This window comes from Carcharodon carcharias, chromosome 8 (genome assembly GCF_017639515.1).
Source record: "Carcharodon carcharias isolate sCarCar2 chromosome 8, sCarCar2.pri, whole genome shotgun sequence".
NCBI classification, from domain to species: domain Eukaryota; kingdom Metazoa; phylum Chordata; class Chondrichthyes; order Lamniformes; family Lamnidae; genus Carcharodon; species Carcharodon carcharias.
In genome coordinates this window covers 38124616-38142838 of record NC_054474.1, presented here as the reverse complement: position 1 = coordinate 38142838, position 18223 = coordinate 38124616, and the positions used below count along the sequence as shown (strand labels likewise).

General features: G+C 43.5%; 1 protein-coding gene and 1 pseudogene across 9 annotated transcripts in view; both read right to left on the bottom strand.

Moving 5' to 3' along the window:
- rapgef6 (Rap guanine nucleotide exchange factor (GEF) 6) overlaps positions 1-18223 on the bottom strand; it is a 419806-nt gene that overhangs the window by 21073 nt on the left and 380510 nt on the right. For all 9 annotated transcript variants that reach the window (XM_041193252.1, XM_041193254.1, XM_041193259.1 and 6 more), the window contains 3 exons: positions 16543-16766; positions 9039-9209; positions 3220-3372 (listed from right to left, as the gene is read on the bottom strand). In XM_041193252.1, coding sequence (XP_041049186.1) covers positions 3220-3372; positions 9039-9209; positions 16543-16766 — 548 coding nt within the window. The remainder of the gene's footprint in view (positions 1-3219; positions 3373-9038; positions 9210-16542; positions 16767-18223) is intronic.
- LOC121281641 lies at positions 6883-6983 on the bottom strand (annotated as a pseudogene).

The window sequence follows — 18223 nt, the reverse complement described above, 5'->3', positions numbered from 1 at the left end:
CCCTGGTTCTGGACTCCCCCACCATCGGGAACATCCTTCCTGCATCTACCCTGTCTAGTCCTGTTAGAATTTTATAGGTTTCTATGAGATCCCCCCTCATTCTTCTGAATTCCAGCAAATATAATCCTAACCGACTCAATCTCTCCTCATATGTCAGTCCCGCCATCCCAGGAATCAGTCGGGTAAACCTTCGCTGCACCCCCTCTATAGCAAGAACATCCTTCCACAGATAAGGAGACCAAAACTACACACAATATTCCAACTGTGGTCTCAGCAAGGCCCTGTATAATTGCAGCAAGACATCCCTGCTCCTGTACACGAATCCTCTCGCTATGAAGGCCAACATACCATTTGCCTTCTTTACTGCCTGCTGCACCTGCATACTTACCTTCAGCAACTGGTGTACGAGGACACCCAGGTCTCATTGCACATTCCCCTCTCTCAATTTATAGCCATTTAGATAATAATCTGCGCCTTCCTGTTTTTGCTGCCAAAGTGGATAACCTCACATTTATCCACATTTTACTGCATCTGCCATGCATTTGCCCACTCACTCAGCTTGTCCAAGTCACACTGAAGCATTTCTGCATCCTCCTCACAGCTCACCCACCCACCCAGTTTTGTGTCATCTGCAAATTTGGAGATATTACATTTAGTTCCTCATCTAAATCATTAACATATATTGTGAATAGCTGGGGTCCCAGCACCAATCTCTGTGGTACCCCACTAGTCACTGCCTGCCATTCGGAAAAAGACCCGTTTATTCCTACTCTTTGTTTCCTGTCTGCCAACCAGTTTTCTATCCATCTCAATACACGATCCCTAGTCCCACGCGCTTTAGTTTTCCAAGCTAATTTCTTATGTGCGACTTTGTTGAAAGCCTTCTGAAAGTCCTAATAAACCACATCCACTAGCTCCCCCTCATCAACGCTACTAGTTACATCCTCCCAAAATTCCAGTAGATTTGCTAAGCATGATTTCCCTTTCGTAAATCCAAGCTGACTCTGTCCGATTCTGCCACTGTTTTCCAAGTGCTCAGCGATTAAATCTTTTATAATAGACGCAAGAATTTTCCCCACTACCGACGTCAGGCTGACTGGTCTATAATTCCCTGTTTTCTCTCTACCTCCCCTTTTAAATAGTGGGGTTACATTAGCTACCCTCCAATCTGTAGGAACTGTTCCAGAGTCTATAGAATCTCTGAAGATGACCACCAATGCTAGGTATGTAGGCTGTACGTCACAAAGACTGGCAGACCATATCAAACAGCATGTCCCTTCCACTGTTCGCAATAGGTAAGGTACAGACTGTACCAACCAGCCCGTGCTTGCAAAACTCAAAACAGTGTCCGACATTAGATGTGATTCCACAATTGGAAAACATGTGCTAAATAATCCTCAGTGTGTTAAGAATCACTCTAACAACTAATTTAAGATGGTCAATCAGGCTTGTAGTGTGATGCATTTGCGTGTACCGTAAGCTACATATATTAATACACAGAGCCTGTCCTTTGTAGATAGAATGAACGTGTACACGCATTGAGTCTGTCTCAGCTAAACAAAATAAGTGACAGCCATTCATTGGTACATTCCTCAGAGCAGAGCCTTGACCAAAGTTAAGCTGCCTGACTTAAATTTCAAACAATGCTTGGCAGTTAACTGTCATTCACCATTAACTGGTGCATTCTCCAAGGCAACGCCTCTACCAATCACAATCCACTTGCCAACCAATCAGACTCGTAGTATAAATTGTTGTTCTCTTTACATTTGGGTTTCTTGTGAATTGTGCTGATGAGTGCAAGACTAAAAGCTTTGACAAAAAATGCCTCATTTTTTCAGCAAACTCAAAATCTGTACTACCAAACGATTAACTCCATGAAAGAGCAACTATGCTTTCACTGGGTCAAATCTCACTGGAAAAATAACATTAAAGGAATCATACTGTTATTAACGTGCAAATTGTAAACTGCCGGAACTTGCTGGTCAACTTAAGCTGCTTCACCATTTGCTTTGTACAAATGGTACCTCAGTGTCAGCCTCACAGGATGACAGCCACCGCCTCCCCGCCAAGTGACTACTTTTTAAGAACTCGTTGGAGTTGTACATTAAATTCACCACAAAAGTTTAAGTCTGAGTAAATAACAATCCATTACCTTTTTAATGACACAATAATTGTTAATGCAATGCCAATCAGCCTCTGCAGCTCAGAAGCCGAACAATTTAAACTTTGGGGTATTCTTCCTTCGGATAATAAACTGTTCTTAGTGATTTTAAAAATGTATTTTTTTTCTTTTCTGTCATTTTTTCTCTCTCTTAATCTGATATTTCTTTCCCTATTTTTATCCTTGATTTGATTCTAATTCACCCTCCTTCTTAGCTATTTCTGCGTATTTCTCAACCGTTCCATCTCATTGGTTAAAGTGACAGTGCTGGTAACCAGTGCTGGTTTTTGAGGTCCCAGATGCCCAGTTGCCCTTATCATGCCATTATCAGCTCCCACTTCCAGTGAGTTATGCAGCAAAACACTATCGCGCTGAAGGGTGCAGAAAAAATTGTAATAGGGCATGCCATGAAATGCCCTGCTTCAGCAAGATTCTGAAAAATATCTGTTAACTAACACCCAAGCAGAGATGTCCAGAACTGCCATGTGCTAAAACACTTATGGCCTTAGTGTTGGAGCATCATGATGTTTTATTCTAGAGCCAGTTGGGACTTCGTTCCAGAGTTATACTGTAATTTCTGCATCACTGAGAGAAAGAAACTACTTCTCATCAATGAAAATTAGCTATAATTCTACTTTAAGATATGTTTCTGTAAACTTCCAATTACTTTGTACAGAGTTAAAACACAGCTATTTCCACATGTCTGATAACTGCAAGTAACTTAATGAACATTGTAAAATTTAATTGCAGTTGATTGGAGGTCTTGGAAGATGTTGTAAGTTTTTAATGCTTTTCAAACAAGTCAAAATTGCTATGGGAAGTAATTCCTGCACAAAGTACATCCCTGTCTGTATTTGGAAAAAATTACGCTGCCAATAGAAGATATTTTAATTTTAATGGCAAAGTGCAACTGCTATGAAGATCTGCCAGTATGAGTCTCAGTTCCCATCCTGTAAGCTCAATGTTTCATCACAATAATGTAAGATTTTACCACGAGGACTAAGTGCTTATTTGAAGTTTGGTGCTGTTCAAATGACGCTTCATGGCTAAAGGCTTACCTTTGCGGGGAGAGCTCTGAGGAGATACAGGAGGCGAAGAAAGTTGAGAAGATGTGGTTGACACTGCATCTTCAGCATTTTTCTTGCTTCTATCTGCTTGCATTTCATTAGACACGACTAGAGCCTTCTTCAAGGACTGTGGAGAATTAGTACCTGAAGAAACAAAATTAATAGGGCTATTACAATGCTGTTTTTCCAATTTCTGACATCATAATCTCTCCTCAACTGTTGACAGTGATTCATCCTGGGGTAGAATCCTAAGGCCACTGGGACCTGCTGATAACTCACCAATACTATTCTTCACTGTGAGAATTTGTAGTTTGACTAAAAACCATCACAAACAAGACCTGAACTTGCTCATAAATCTACACCTTTTAACCTGAAATACAAACAAACTAGTAGCAGTAGTGTTATGATATGGCAGGTGGTATTTGCCAGGCTGACCAAAACACAAAGGGAAACCTGGCCTCGCTATCACACGATTTTGCAATTTTTATCTATTACGAGAAGGTTTGTGCACAGAAGTCAAAGTAATGAGTCCACTCCCGCCTTTAAAAAATTTAAAGATTAAATTAACACATTTATTAACAAAAGAAAACTTAAGCATACAAGGCTACAGTTACACTGTTATGTTTAGTTTTACAACAGTTCTCACAAGACTTCTACTTAACTAGACTACCAACTACATACTCCTCTCAGTCAACAGTCCAAATAGATTCTTAATATATAAAACATCCAGCAATAATACCACAAGCACCCACTGTTGCTATAAGGGAGGTATTTCGTAGCTTCTTTCTCCCTCTCATTCGACAATGGAACTCCAAAAGCTTTTAACACAACCCTGATCACTGAAACAGCATACTGCTCCAGGGTTGCCAGAGGCTTTTCCATAGGTCTAAGTCACACAGTACACCTTTCAAGATTTCACACAGCAACACCACAAACAGCTTTCCATCTTTCTTTACATATATGTTCTCCCTTTTGATCTGTAAATCTCACTGTTTCACCACTACTGTGGAAGTTACTTTTCCCAGAATATAAAACTCTTTCATGTTGTCACTTGCTGGACCCGCATGCTAACATTTTGTGATTCATATACCAGGACTCCCAGGTCATTCAGTACCACTGTACTCTCTCTATTTAAATAGTATACTGCATTTCTATGCTCCCTGCCAAAGTGGGCAAGTTCAAATTTTCCCACATCTGTCAAATTTTTGCCCATACACTTAGTCTATCTATATCCCTTTGCAAACTCATGTCTTCTTCATTACTTACTCTCCTACCTATTTTCATGACATCAGCTAATTTAGTAAACATGCATTTAGTCCATTCATCCAAGTCATTGATATAGATTGTAAATATTTGAGGCCCCAGCACCGATCCCTGCAGCCATCCACTAGTTATACCTTGCCTACCTGAAAATGACCCATTTATCCCTACCCTTTGCTTCCTGTCCATGCTTTTCAGTCATCCCCTACACCATGAACTCTTATTTTGCGTGGTAACCTTTGATGTGAAGCCTAATTGAATGCCTTTTCAAAATCCAAGTATACCACATCTACATGTTCCTCTTTACCACCCTGCTTGTTACATCCTCCAAGAACTCTAACAAAATAAGTAACCCTGAGGTTACATTACTACGCCATTGTCTGCACTTCAATATCTTTGAAATTTTAATTAGAATGTCTATTAGTGTGACCATTTAAAACATGGTTCTTGTTGAGGTTATTGAGTTTTGCAGTTCTACGATTTCCCTTTCACAAAATCATACTGATTCTTCCTGATTGCATTAAGGTTTTCTAAGTGCCCTGCTTTCACCTCCTTAACAATAGATTTCTAGCATTTTCCCCGTGACAGCTGGTAGGCTTACTGGCTTGTAGTTTTCTGCTTTCTGTTTCCCTCCTTTCTTGAATAGAGGGGTTGCATTCACTATTTTTCAATCTGATGGACCCTTTCCAGAATCTAGGCATTAAGGCTAAGTTAACAAGGCCTGGAACCCTGAATGATTTTCTCCTTCCTCAACCCTGAAGAGCTAAATAGATGCTACTTTCAACCTGACCGAAAGCAGCTAACACATAGACAGGGCATTAAACTTGGGACTCCAAGGCACAAATCAGAAGCATGATGGAAAACTCTCCACTAGCCTGGATGAGTGCAGCTCCAGTACCACTCAAGAAGCTTAACACCATCAAGGACAAAGCAGCCCACTTGATTGGCACCACATCCACAAACATTCAGTCCCTCCACCACCAATGCACAGTGGCAGCAGTGTGTACTATCTACAATATGCAGGAACTCACCAAGGTTCCTTAGACAGCACCTGCCAAACCCACGACCACTACCATCTAGAAGGACGTAGCCGACACATGGGAACACCACCACCTGGAAGTACTCCTCCAAGTCACTCACCAAGTTGACTTGGGAATATATTGTCATTCCTTCACTGTTGCTGGGCCAAAATTCTGGAGCTCCCTCCCTAACAGCACTGCATTTGTACCTACACCACATGGACTGCAGCAGTTCAAGAAGGCAGCTCACTTTCTCAGGGGCAATTAGGGATGGGCCTTTGAATTACAGAATAAAGCTGCAAGGACAGAAAGTGTATAGCTACTTACACAGTGGGCGGAAGGATGCTGTCATCAAGCACAAGGAATAAATTCCCAATAATAAAGAGGTTCTCCCCATTTTAGCTGAGATTCGTAACAGTCCTAAGGTTAGAGTCAATGTTTTGAGCTTTAGCCCACAAAAATTGGCGGGATGGGTTTGGGGCAGACATTAAAATTTTAAAGCTCTGAACCTTGACCCCAAGCTACCCACTTCTGAGTTTTATAGAGCAAATTCAAGGGATGAGCAGCCAATATACTCTCAGGAGGCAGATTGAAAATTTAAGTATTTTAATGAGGTTGGTAGCCTCTTACTTAACCTACTTATAGGTTTGACAGTGAGCAGCGAGGATTCCCAGACCTTATGAAACTTGGCAGCTGAAGAAGGGTGAGGATGGCTTCATGGAGAAGGTAAGCACTTTCACAGCACTGCTTGTGGGCTAGGAGCAGGACAGTCACTCCTCACCACCCCCCAGTCCCCATCCCAAGCTCCCCTGCTCTTCAGAAGCTCTATCCCTCCATACAAAATCCCCCACATCCCAGGGTCCTGGATCATGATGTAGGTCTAGGTTATCAGGTGTGACTCCTGGACTGTACAAAGCTAACATTATGCTGGCTGAAATAAGTTAAGAGTAAAGAGCACTAGAATTGGCTTTAGGTGTTGCTGAACTAAAGAGGGAAAATAGCAGCCAAAAATCTCACCACTGATCATAATTCAGTATACCTCACTGAAATGAACGTGAACATTTTGCGAAAATAAGATTGCAATTAGTTTTATGGTTCTCCCACCAAAGAGACTTCTGATGTTTTTTGTCTTTCCTGGTACAAGAATAGCAACTATTTGGGAAAAAACAAAGCAAGGAAAGGATTGCAGGAGACCACTGTTAGCAATGAGTTGGCAGCATTTGTTAAATGGATCCAAGCCAGATTGTGAAGTACAAAACAAGATACAGATCATTTTCTTGATAGTAGGTTTATTCACAAGATGCAGCATTGCAGATCTCTGCCTCTGAACTACTAACTCAGTGTCCCAGCAGATTGTCTTTATAATTTTTTTTTTAAAAATATGGAACGCTTCACGAATTTGCGTGTCATCCTTGCGCAGGGGCCATGCTAATCTACTCTGTATCGTTCCAATATGTGCTCTCAATCCTTAATCAAACAATGTCCATCGCCTGTGTATCTTTAACAACATAATCAACTATTAAGAGCATTAAGAGGGGCAATGATGTCGAGGGATAATATTGAAAAAAATAAATTTAATACCCTTCTATAAACTGTGTGCTCTCAGTTGAGAAGTTACTTCAGATACCTTAAAACAAGTGCTAGGCAATCACCACCTCCAACAAAAGAGAATCGAACCATCTGCCCCTGACAGTCAAGGGTACTACCATCACGGAATCCCCCAACATCAATGAGCTGGGGGTTACCATTGACCAGAAACTGAACTGGGCTAACCATATAAATACTGTGGCTACAAGAGCAGGTCAGAGGCTGGGAATTATGCAGCAAGTAACTCACCTCCTGACTCCCCAAAGCCAGTCCATTATCTACAAGAAATAAGTTAGGAGGGTGATGGAATACGCTTTACTAAACTTGACATCATCCAGAACAATGCAGCCCACTTGATGGGCACCACCACCTTAAATGTTCAATCCTTGCACCACCTACACACAGTGGCAGCAGTACGTACCATCTGCAAGATGCAACTCACAGCAACTCACCAAGGCTCCTCTGACAGCGCCTTCCAAATCCGTGACCTCTACCATCTAGAAGGACTAGGGCAGCAGCTGCCTAGGAACACCACCACCTGGAGGATCCCCTCCGAGCCACTCACTATCCTGAGTTGCAAATATATCCCCTTCACTGTCACTGGGTCAAAGTCCTAGAACTCCCTTCCTAAAAGCACTGTGGATGTACCTACAACACATGGATCGCAGCAGTTTAAGAAGGTGGCTCAACACCACCTACTCAAGGTTAATTAGAAAGGGCAATAAATGCTGCCTAGCCAGCGATGCCCACATTCTGTGAACAAATAAATAAAAACCTGAACGTATTATGCCAAACTGTGAAGAAATACAAATAAAATGACAAAAAAAACTGAATCATAGTGCAGAATCAGAATCACAGAATCACAGTGCGGAAAAGGTCCTTTGGCCCATCGAGTCTGCACTAACACATGAGAAACACCTGACCTACCTACCTAATCCCATTTTCCAACACTTGGCCCATAGCCTTGAATGTTATGACGTGACAAGTGCTCATCCAGGTACTTTTAAAGGATGTGAGGCAACCCGCCTACACCACTCTCCCAGGCAGCGCATTCCAGACCGTCACCACCCTCTGGGTAAAAATGTTTTTCCTCACATCCTCCCTAAACCTCCTGCCCCTCACCTTGAACTTATGCCCCCTTGTGACTGACCCTTCAACTAAGGGGAACAGCTGCTCCCTATCCACCCTGTCCATGCCCCTCATAATCTTGTACACCTTGATCAGATCGCCCCTCAGTCTTCTCTGCTCCAACGAGAACAACCCAAGTCTATCCAACCTCTCTTCATAACTTAAATGTTTCATCCCCGGCAACATCCTGGTGAATCTCCTCTGCACCCCGTCCAGTGCAATCACATCCTTCCTGTAATGTGGCGACCAGAACTGCACCCAGTCCTCCAGCTGTGGCTTCACCAAGGTTCTATACAACTTCAACATGACCTCCCTACTTTTGTAATCTATGCCTCGATTGATAAAGGCAAGTGTCGCATATGCCTTTTTCACCACCCCACTAACATGCCCCTCCACCTTCAGAGATCTGAGGTCAATTCATAAGTTATTTTTAAAATTGATAGCAGGATAAATTTAAAAGGTTATTAAAATGACAATGTCATTGGAGCCTCCTAACTGTGATTTGCAATTCGCTCAATTTATTTCACAGTCTCTCACCACATTTCTGAAACTCAACTTCATCCTTCAATTCTTCACAATGGGGGATATTACGAACATTTGCACACTTGCAGTTTAAAACTGAAAATGTGCAGAAGTAATTTTCTGTTAGATCATTGCCATTCTACTAACATTGTTAGAAGTTATGCTAATGTGCAAGTTTTTCCCTTAACACTTAAGTAATATATAAAAACATGCATCAGGCTGCAACTCAGTAACTACATTTCACTGTAATAAGTGATATTTATTAGCAAAGGAATGGGTAGGTAAAGCAGTTACCAAATGGCGCAGCTGGCACTTTCTTGCGTGAAGAGTGCAAAGATGGCACTTGGAGGGCTTGGTTCATTCTTTGCTGTGGCTGGTGTTTTCCTGGTTGACCGCATGACCTCATAGTTCCTGGAGACATATCTGAGCTTTTATATGATCGCCTCTCTCCAAAAGTCTTGCTTACTGTCATGGAAAAAATCAAATATTAGCAACCTTGAGTGTGAAGGATAATAAGATAACAAAGTATCATTTGAACTCTCAAGATACATTACTGCACTGGAACACAATATAGTGTGTTATAATGTGAAATATACAGAACCAAATATTTCTCTTTGTATAACATCTGGCATGTCGTCGGAGACAAGAGGGTATATGATCGAAACACATCATCTGATAACCAGCAATACTGCAGTTTGTGGTTTGGTAAGAATACAAAAATGTAGGAACAGGAATGGATTAGTCAACCAGCACAGCTTGCTCTACCACTCAGCTGTCTCAAAATCCAATCTGGCCAATATTCTTCTTACTCATAACTTGAAATGTAATTGCCGCCTGCTGATTCAAGGATTGCTCCAATTTTCTTATGAATGCTTGGAATGAGCCAACATTAACTAGGTGGATTTCTACACCAAGGCCAGAATTTTTCAGTTGGCTGGCGGGCTCTGCGGGGGCGGTCGGGTGCGCACTACAATTTTACACGGGCAGGCCAATTAAGGCCCAACCAGTGTAATTCGCGGTTCCCGAGATCTGCAGGAAGGGGCGGGCGGCGGCGTGAGGCCAATGTCTGCCGGGTCCAATGGTGACCCAGCAGCCTACTCAAAAATGGCGCAGGCAGCTGTCCTAAGGTTGCCACTGATTTCAGTTAGCTGCCATTGAGTTTAGTTAGCTGCCACTGAGTTCGGTCATCTGCTACTGAGCTTGATCGGCAGCAATGGAAAACATCATTGGAAAGCAGGCCAAGTGGGAGGGTAGGTCAGCAGGGCAGTTGGTCCCGAGATTTTCCGATGAGTGCCTCACTGACCTTCTCGAGGAGGTGAGAGCACGCCAGGATATCCTTATTCCAAGGGACAGGAGGAGGCAGCCACCCCCCCCCCCCCCCCCCCCACCCCCCACCACCACCACCAACCTAACCAAACATGCCTGGGAGGAGGTGGCATCACGGGTCAGCTCCCATGATGTGGTGAGACGCACATGGGCGCAATACTGCAAGTGGTTTAATAACCTCCTGCGATCGGGAAGGGTGAGTACCATGTTGGCATGGGTCACTTAGCACAGCAGCTAGATTAGCAACGCCCCATTCCCAAGCCTCATTTATTGCCCATACCTAGTTGCCCATGAGAAGGCGGTGGTGAGCTGCCTTCTTGAACTGGTGCAGTCCATGTGATGCAGGTACATCCGCAGTGCTGTTAGGGGGCGAGTTCCAGGGTTTGGACCCAGCAACAGTGAAGAAACGGCTCAACATTTTCAAGTCAGGATGCTGAGTGACTTGGAGGGGAACTTCCAGGTGGCAGTGTTCCCATCTATCTGCTGCCCTTGTCCTTCTAGGTGGTAATGGTTATGGGTTTGGAATTCCTTAAGAGTGTGAGTGGTAAATGTCATGGAGGCAGCATCAGGGCAAGAGGGTGAGCCCTGGCTGCTTGGAATGAGTGTATTGCAGCTCCAAGGTTACGAATCGGAAGAGGCCTGAAAGGTTTTCCACAGGTGGGGGTGGCAAGGCAATGCAGGTACAGGGCTGGACTAATCAATGCTCCTCTCTCCTTTCAGGAGAAGACAGCACACAATAATGCTGAGAGGCTACAGACTGGTGGAGGGCAGCCCCACCTCCTGCTCTTCACCGGGTACGAGCAGAAGGCACTGGAACTGGATAGGTGCCATGCGCCTAGATCAATCGGCCGCAGTGAAGTTGGGGTACCACTGGGAGGTAAGAGGTCTGTCATTACAACCATTCCACTGTTGATTGTATATTGATTTCAGCCTCCAACATAGGATCCCAACTGAGAATGGAAAGACGAGCATATCCTGATCCAGGTGCTAGGCATGCACATTAACAGTATAAAGACTTCAACTAATCAAATGTCCTTGTTCTCCCTTTCAGCCTCACCATAGCACGCCCAGTCTCAGGAGCCTGAGGAGCCGCCACTGACCCCTGAGGGCACAGAAGATATGAACACACCAGCGTCACATCCTCTCAGCCAGCCAGGCACCAGCGCAGATACCAGAACCTCATTGGGAATAAGAGCGTCGGCTAGTATCTCGGTGCACAGTGGTGAGGGCATTTCACACTTGCTTGAGGTGCGGGCGAAGACAGAGTGCGCCCAGGGCGCTGGCAGTTGGAGGAATGCTGGGGACCAGGGACATGCTCCGTTGGTGGCTGATGATGTGTCTCTGGAGTCATCCCTGAGGCAGCAGATGCTGGAAGTCCAGCAGGGTGTGTGGGAGGATCTGGCAGAGATACATGACAGAATGCATGCCATGGTCTCCATGATGGAGGAGTGCAAGCGGAGCATGAGCAATGCAATGACCCTCATGGCCGAGCGCACTGCCTCCTCCATGGGAGAGAGTGGTGACTCTCATGGAGAGGCTCCTTCAGGGCATCAATCAGGTCTTCCTAGAAATGCACTCAGACCTGCAAGCCCGCACGCCGGCAATGGCCTCAGGTAGTCACTGTCAGTGTGGGAGATGGATTGGACACCCAGTATCCAAGCTAGATGACAACACAGCTTATTATTAGTGGTTGTCTTTTGCCCCACTTTTAAGTTACTGTTAAGTTGGTGTGATGTTGATCACCTTTTCATTTATTTTGATTTCTATATGCCAAGCAGCAAACCATTAAATGTTTTGGTTCTCAACAAGCCTCTGGGTGCTTCATTAGTTCTGCAGGTGAAGGGGAACTCATGATGTTATGAGTGACTTGTTTGTCATTGAGCTTTATTGAAATGACACACAGTTCACGTTGCTGACCAAGCAAATGTTGCTCTCAGGTATCGAGTATGGAGCCTGCAGCCCTAGCATGTGGTGGTGATGGTTCATCTTTGGTAGGCTAGCTGAAGGAGCATTGGGTCAAAGCCTCCCGGGTGTCCCTGTCTCCCTGGAGGTTGCCCGGGTCAGCATCTATCCCCTCAGAGTTCCTACTGGACTCATCGTCTGCTGCCAGAGCAGCTATATCAACATCTTCTTCCTGCACTGCATCCCCCTTTCCAGCACCAGACTGTGCAGAGCACAGCGTGCAATCACTATCAGTGACACACCATCTGGGAGGTATTGAGTGCACCCCCTGAACGGTCCAGGCATCAGAAGCACATCTTGGGAAGACCAATGGTTCTCTCGACCACCGCCCTTGTGGAAGCATGGCTCCTACTGTACCGCTGCTCAGTATCTGTTCTTGGATGGCGGAGGGGGGGCATAAGCCACCTTTTGAGGGGATAGCCCTTGTCACCCAGCAGCCATCCATCCAGCCAGGCTAGAACACTGAAAAACCTCGACACCTGGGAGTGTCTGAGGATGTACACGTCACAGGAGCTGCCTGGGTACCTTGCACAGACTTGTAGAATCTGCATCCTGTGGTCACACACTATCTGCACACTCATGGAGTGGAAGCCCTTCCTGTTGATGAAGGCACCGGGCTCACCTGCTGGCACCTTGATGGCCACATGTGTGCAGTCTATTGCACCCTGGATGCCGGGGAAGCCAGCAATCACAGCAAAGCCTCTGGTTTGCTCTGCTTGGTTGACCTCGTCCGTGTGGTAGTGAATGAAAATCAATGCATGCCTGAACAAAGCATCTATCACCAGCTTGATACAACTGTGGACAGCTGACTGGGAGACTCCACAAAGATCACCCACCAACCCCTGGAGGTATAGAAGTTGAGGGCCACTGTGACATTCAGCACCACGGGCATGGGGTGTCCACCAACACAGTTGGAGCTGGTCTCAAGGCCGATCATCTGACAGATGGAGGTCACTGTCTCCCTTGAGAGACAGAGCCTTCTTTGGCATTGCACCTCAGATATATTGAGGTAGCTGCATCGCCACCAGTAAACCCTGGCAGCAGGATAGTGGCATCTTCTGCGGCCCTTTCCGCCTTGCACTTCCTGCGCCCCTTGTGCCTATGCCTGTCCTTCCACAGGTGGTCGCCTGGAGGCTCATTATGGACTCCTGGCCTCCTCCCCCTTCTGGCCCTCTCTTCCTCCTCAGAGGAGGTGCCTCCTGTGGAGACCACAATCCCCATTCCCAGGGTAAGAGAAGGCTGTCTGATACCTGGAAGGCCCCAAGTGCTATGATTCCTCCAGGGTCCTGAACTGAAGCCTGTTATTTCTGTCAAAGCAGCTCTGAAGCGAAAATAAGTTTTCCTGTTCACACAAGCAAATAGCAGTAGGTAATAATCTAAAGTTCTAATAAGTTGCATTAGTGAGCCCACTCACCCATCATATCATGCTTGGATGAGGTTTTTAAAAATATGGCCTACCAGCCTGCCCGTAGAGCCCATGTGACGAGCTGAAAATCGCATGGGCTGTGCAAAATTGATGTCAATTTCTGCCTCAAGGGCCTTAGCTGCCTTGTTAATAATAGCGGGTGCACCTCCGAACTCATAGCACCCGCCTTCCGAAATATTGCGATGGCGCGCGGTGAAGACATCATCATGCGTCACTTTACTTAAATGCGTGTCAGGCCTTCCCCCGCATGCCAACTGTGAAATTCTGCCCCAAATTAGTGACTGTGTGAAGAAAATAGTTGCTAAATGCACCTTAGGGCCTATTTAGTTCTCAGTCAAGTCCCCTAGCTCTCCTAACCTGGTTTAACACAAAGTACAGATCATCAATAAACATTAAATACAAAACTGTCAATTCCCTTTGTTACAGGATTATGCTCCCTTTAACTATTTTACTAACGAAAATCCATTTAACTTCCTTTGTGTCTCTTCATTACTCAATGTCCCAAGGCTTAGATGTATCCCTCCTGCTTTTCTTTGGATTCATTCTTAAATTTTTTTTTCTTTCCTAATGTGTCAGGATTTATTTTGTTGATTTGACGCAAGGGAATGTTATACCTTCTCTGGATTGTAACATGAAAACCAGGCAACAAAATAGGTTCAAAGAGTTTTGGCTTTCAGTGCGCTATGCCTTAACAACCACCTGGTGGCAATACGATGTTGCTGCCACCTAATAGCAATTTTAACTGCAGTGCTTAACACAGTACTGAATTTTTGTTTTTGTTTTTCCTCTACCACCTATGGAAGATCAGACCTTTAAAAGTGGTAGTTCAGCTATTCTTATAGCCCTATCCTGATCTGTGATCCTGGATGTAAAACTTACAGCATTCAAAAGCACTTGGGATCAATACTGATTAAATCTGATTTTAATAACTATTTTGGTATATTTTCCCCTTCCCTAACTTTGTTTTTCAAAACCATGCACCTGCCACAGCTGAGAGGCTGGGTAGACAACTGCGTCTATTCCTCCGAGAGTTCCAATCTGTAACAGGCTACTGGATAGTGCATTAAAAAATAGCAACACTGCCAATGATTTTTATTTCCTTTTGTTGGGTCTAAACTGACTGATTTCAATGATCGGTAGTATACCCTATTTGGTGGGAAGATGGAATATTTGTGGATGCGAACCTGTAATCTATTGCTCTGTGACATAATAATGTAAAAAAATAAAAACGACATTCTTAGTTATGTTCCCCTGATCCTTCTGCTCATTACAAAGAATTACATAATGCCTTTCACCACCTCAGAATGTCCCTTACAGCCTTAGTGTCTTACAGCCAATTAACTACTTTTGAGCGATCGCTAATGTAATGTAGGAACGATGGAAGCAGAATTACATGCAGCAAAGTCCCACAAATAGTAAGGATGGGAAACGAATACTGCCCTTGCCAGTGACACATATGCCATAAAAGAATTCTAAAAACTAGGTAATCTGTTTAATGTTGGTTGAGGAGTAATTATTGCGAAGGACATCAAAGCAGGAGATGCTCTCTTAATAGCTCAATGAATTCAGCCAGTAGATAGTTGAGCCACACAGAGCAGCAAAGTCCTACACATGATTCCCAGCCTGTGCTGAGTGGACTCAGCTGGGATAGCAGTAATAGCAGTAGCAATGCTACAATTGGCCTAGGTGCAACTTAGACAGGAAAATCAGCCAGAGTTTCCATTCCCTATCACCATCCAGCGACCCATGCTGGAATTGCAAGCAGTGAAGAGGCTTGGCTGGGATGTTCCCAAGACAGTAAAATCTACCATCCTTCAATGTTTATAGTCACAAATAAACTATGGTCATTGAGTAGATACCCAAGGGCAGCCTGTGTTTATGAAATTGTTCCAACAATGCGCAAATGGCTTTAGAATAGAAAAGGAGAGGGTTGAGGGGAACAGATATTAACCATCGGATAATTTGCTGTCATTGATTCTAACCAATAATCATTCCACATTTACTTTGGGACAAAACTGGGAATAATTGAAGCAAAATAAATGAGCCTTCTGTACTTTCCCCCAAGAAATGAATTAGTTCCACCAGCTCAGCATTGTGCCAAAAGTAAAGCCAGCCATTCTATCTACTTCATGATAAAATACCACTCACTATGACTGCCCAACGTCACTTGGAAGTCTTGCAAATTCCCACTTCTCTCAAGGAAAACATATAAAATATGACTGTGAGTCAACTCAAGCTCCTATTGTGCAGTCCTGGGGTTGGTAGAGTTATAGAATAGCAAAGGAAGGGGAAAAACTAGAAAACGTTAATCACAATCTATTTAGCCAAAGAAAAATAATGACTGGGCCACAATTTGTTGTAGCAGGGCAGTTAACAATGTCTGCCATTAGTAAGATCTGCCCTTCGGCACTTTGGTTAAGTTTTTGCACATCAAGGCAAATAGTACATGCAATATGCATTTCCTTAGCCAGTCAGATTGAAGGATTGTGAAACCAGCAGCACAAATACTGAGAACGGATTATAAATTTGAGTGGGTGCATTCAATGTCAAACCAGGTACATAAGGAGCAATATAAAAGAGGGAAAGAAATATTAGATTAAGGGAGAGAAAAAGAGAGGAAAAGTTAAAAAAAAATTAAAACATGAAGGAATGAGATTCCACACTTGTAATTATTAATTTTCAGTGCCAGAAAAGTTGATTGGTGGTATTTAACACCTTCACTTTGTTAAAAGGCACTTAGACTTGAAATGACAAAATAAACAAGTTTAGGTTATTTCTACCATGCAAATACAGCGATTTCAGTGCTCAATGCATTTCAATGGCGGGGCAAACAGCAAGAATTCATTTTTCTGAAACTAAAGGCGGAGTGGAGGAACTTGGACAGCAAACCTTGATTTCCTCATTTAACCTCCCATCTACTCGTCATTTATGCATAAATAATAGCAAGCATCATTAGCGTGGCCATTATTTTGACAGTAAAATCTGGCCCTTTCATTCTTTGAATAAAATTATGCACAGTTAATAAACTCCTAGAAGGTTCTTTATTTAAAATTTACTAGAACAAAATCTCTGTAGTTCACTTACATGTGCTATAGGCAGGCTCACACTGCAGTGACATTATTTGGATGTTCTCTTCGTCAGTCTCAACATTTAAGTTTGAGAGATACTGCTTCACCTTTCGAGCCATCTGTGCATCTTCATAAAGCTTCTTGGCATTGAGCAGGGAGCTGCGGCGCACTCGCTTCTTGTGTCCCCCACCTTGCACTGAGTCTAGCACATTGGAGTTTGTGCTGCCTTGACTTAATGACCTGCCCCCAGGGAAGAAAGAGAAATCAAAATGTGGCCAGATTTTGGCATGAATTTACAGAAATACTACATGCAGTGAATGAGTGGAGGAAGGGTGTTAGTTAATAGCAGCTGCTGTCACTTTAATCAATATCACATGCCACATTAATAATCAAGAGAGAAAAAAACAATAGGAATGACAAGAATGAGATAATAAAAACCTGGACTGTCCTAAAAAGTTCAGGTAACAAAGCTCCGCCTAATCACCTTAAAGAAGATTCACAAAGCTGAAATATTGTGTGTGAATTAAAAAGAGGTATGCTTTCATTTAGTTGCTAAACCACTTTGCACGCTACCAGGTAACCAGTTCAAAAATAATTACTGGAATTAATCCGGAAGCAAACTGACTGTCTGTTCAGACATATTGGTTCAAGCTCCACTACAGATTTGAGCACATAATCTAAGATGTCACTTCAATGCAGTTTTGAGGGAATGTCACATAGTGGAGGTGCCAGATGTTGGATGAGACAAAGGCCATGACTCAGGTGATATTAAAAATAACCCTTTTTTTAAGGATGAACTCAATATTCCTCCCTCAACCAACACCAACAAAAGCAGTTTATCTGTCATTTATTCATTTATCTGCTATATTAGCCAAATTACAAGTTCATTTGCTAAAGATTGAATCCTAGAAATTTACAACATGGAAGACCATCATTCAGTCCATCATTCCCACACCAGCCAAGAAATAGCATTCCAGCCTAATCCCACTTTCCAGTTCTTGGTCCATAGCCTTGACGGTTACAACACTTTGTGTATATCCAAATACTTTGCTATTTAGACATCCAAAGCTCTGCTGCCCATATCTTAACTCCTCCAAATCCCATTCATCCACCTACCCTGTCCTCGTTGACCTTGACTGGTTCCTGGTCTGAAAGGCTTGATTTTAAAACTCTCATCCACGTTTTTAAGTTCTTCAGAGGCATCAACCCTTCCTATCTCTTGGAGCCTCTTCTAGCCCTAAAGATCATCATGGCCTCTGTGCTCCTCCAATCTGCCATCTTATCTGATTTAAATTGTTTCACCATTGGTGGCAGTGCCTTCAGCTGCTTTAAGCTCTGGAATTCCATCCTTAAACCTCTCTGCCTCTCTCTTTTAAAATATTCCTTAAAACCTACCTTTGATGAAGCTTTTGGTCATCTGTCCTGATGTCCCTACTGTAGTTTAGCTTTTAAATGTGGTGTGTTTGGGGGTGATAGGGTGGCAAAGAGTTAATGTAAATCAGAGAACACTTATTTTTGATATCGCTTTTATCCTGCTAAATGTGTTATATAAAAGTAAGCTGTGTTTATGGGACCTTGTTACGTGTACATTGTCTGTCATGTTTATCCGCACATCAACTGAGACTGAACTTCAAGAGTAATCCATTGCTTGTAAAACATTTTAGAACATTGTGGAACCGTGATAAATAGAAGTCTTT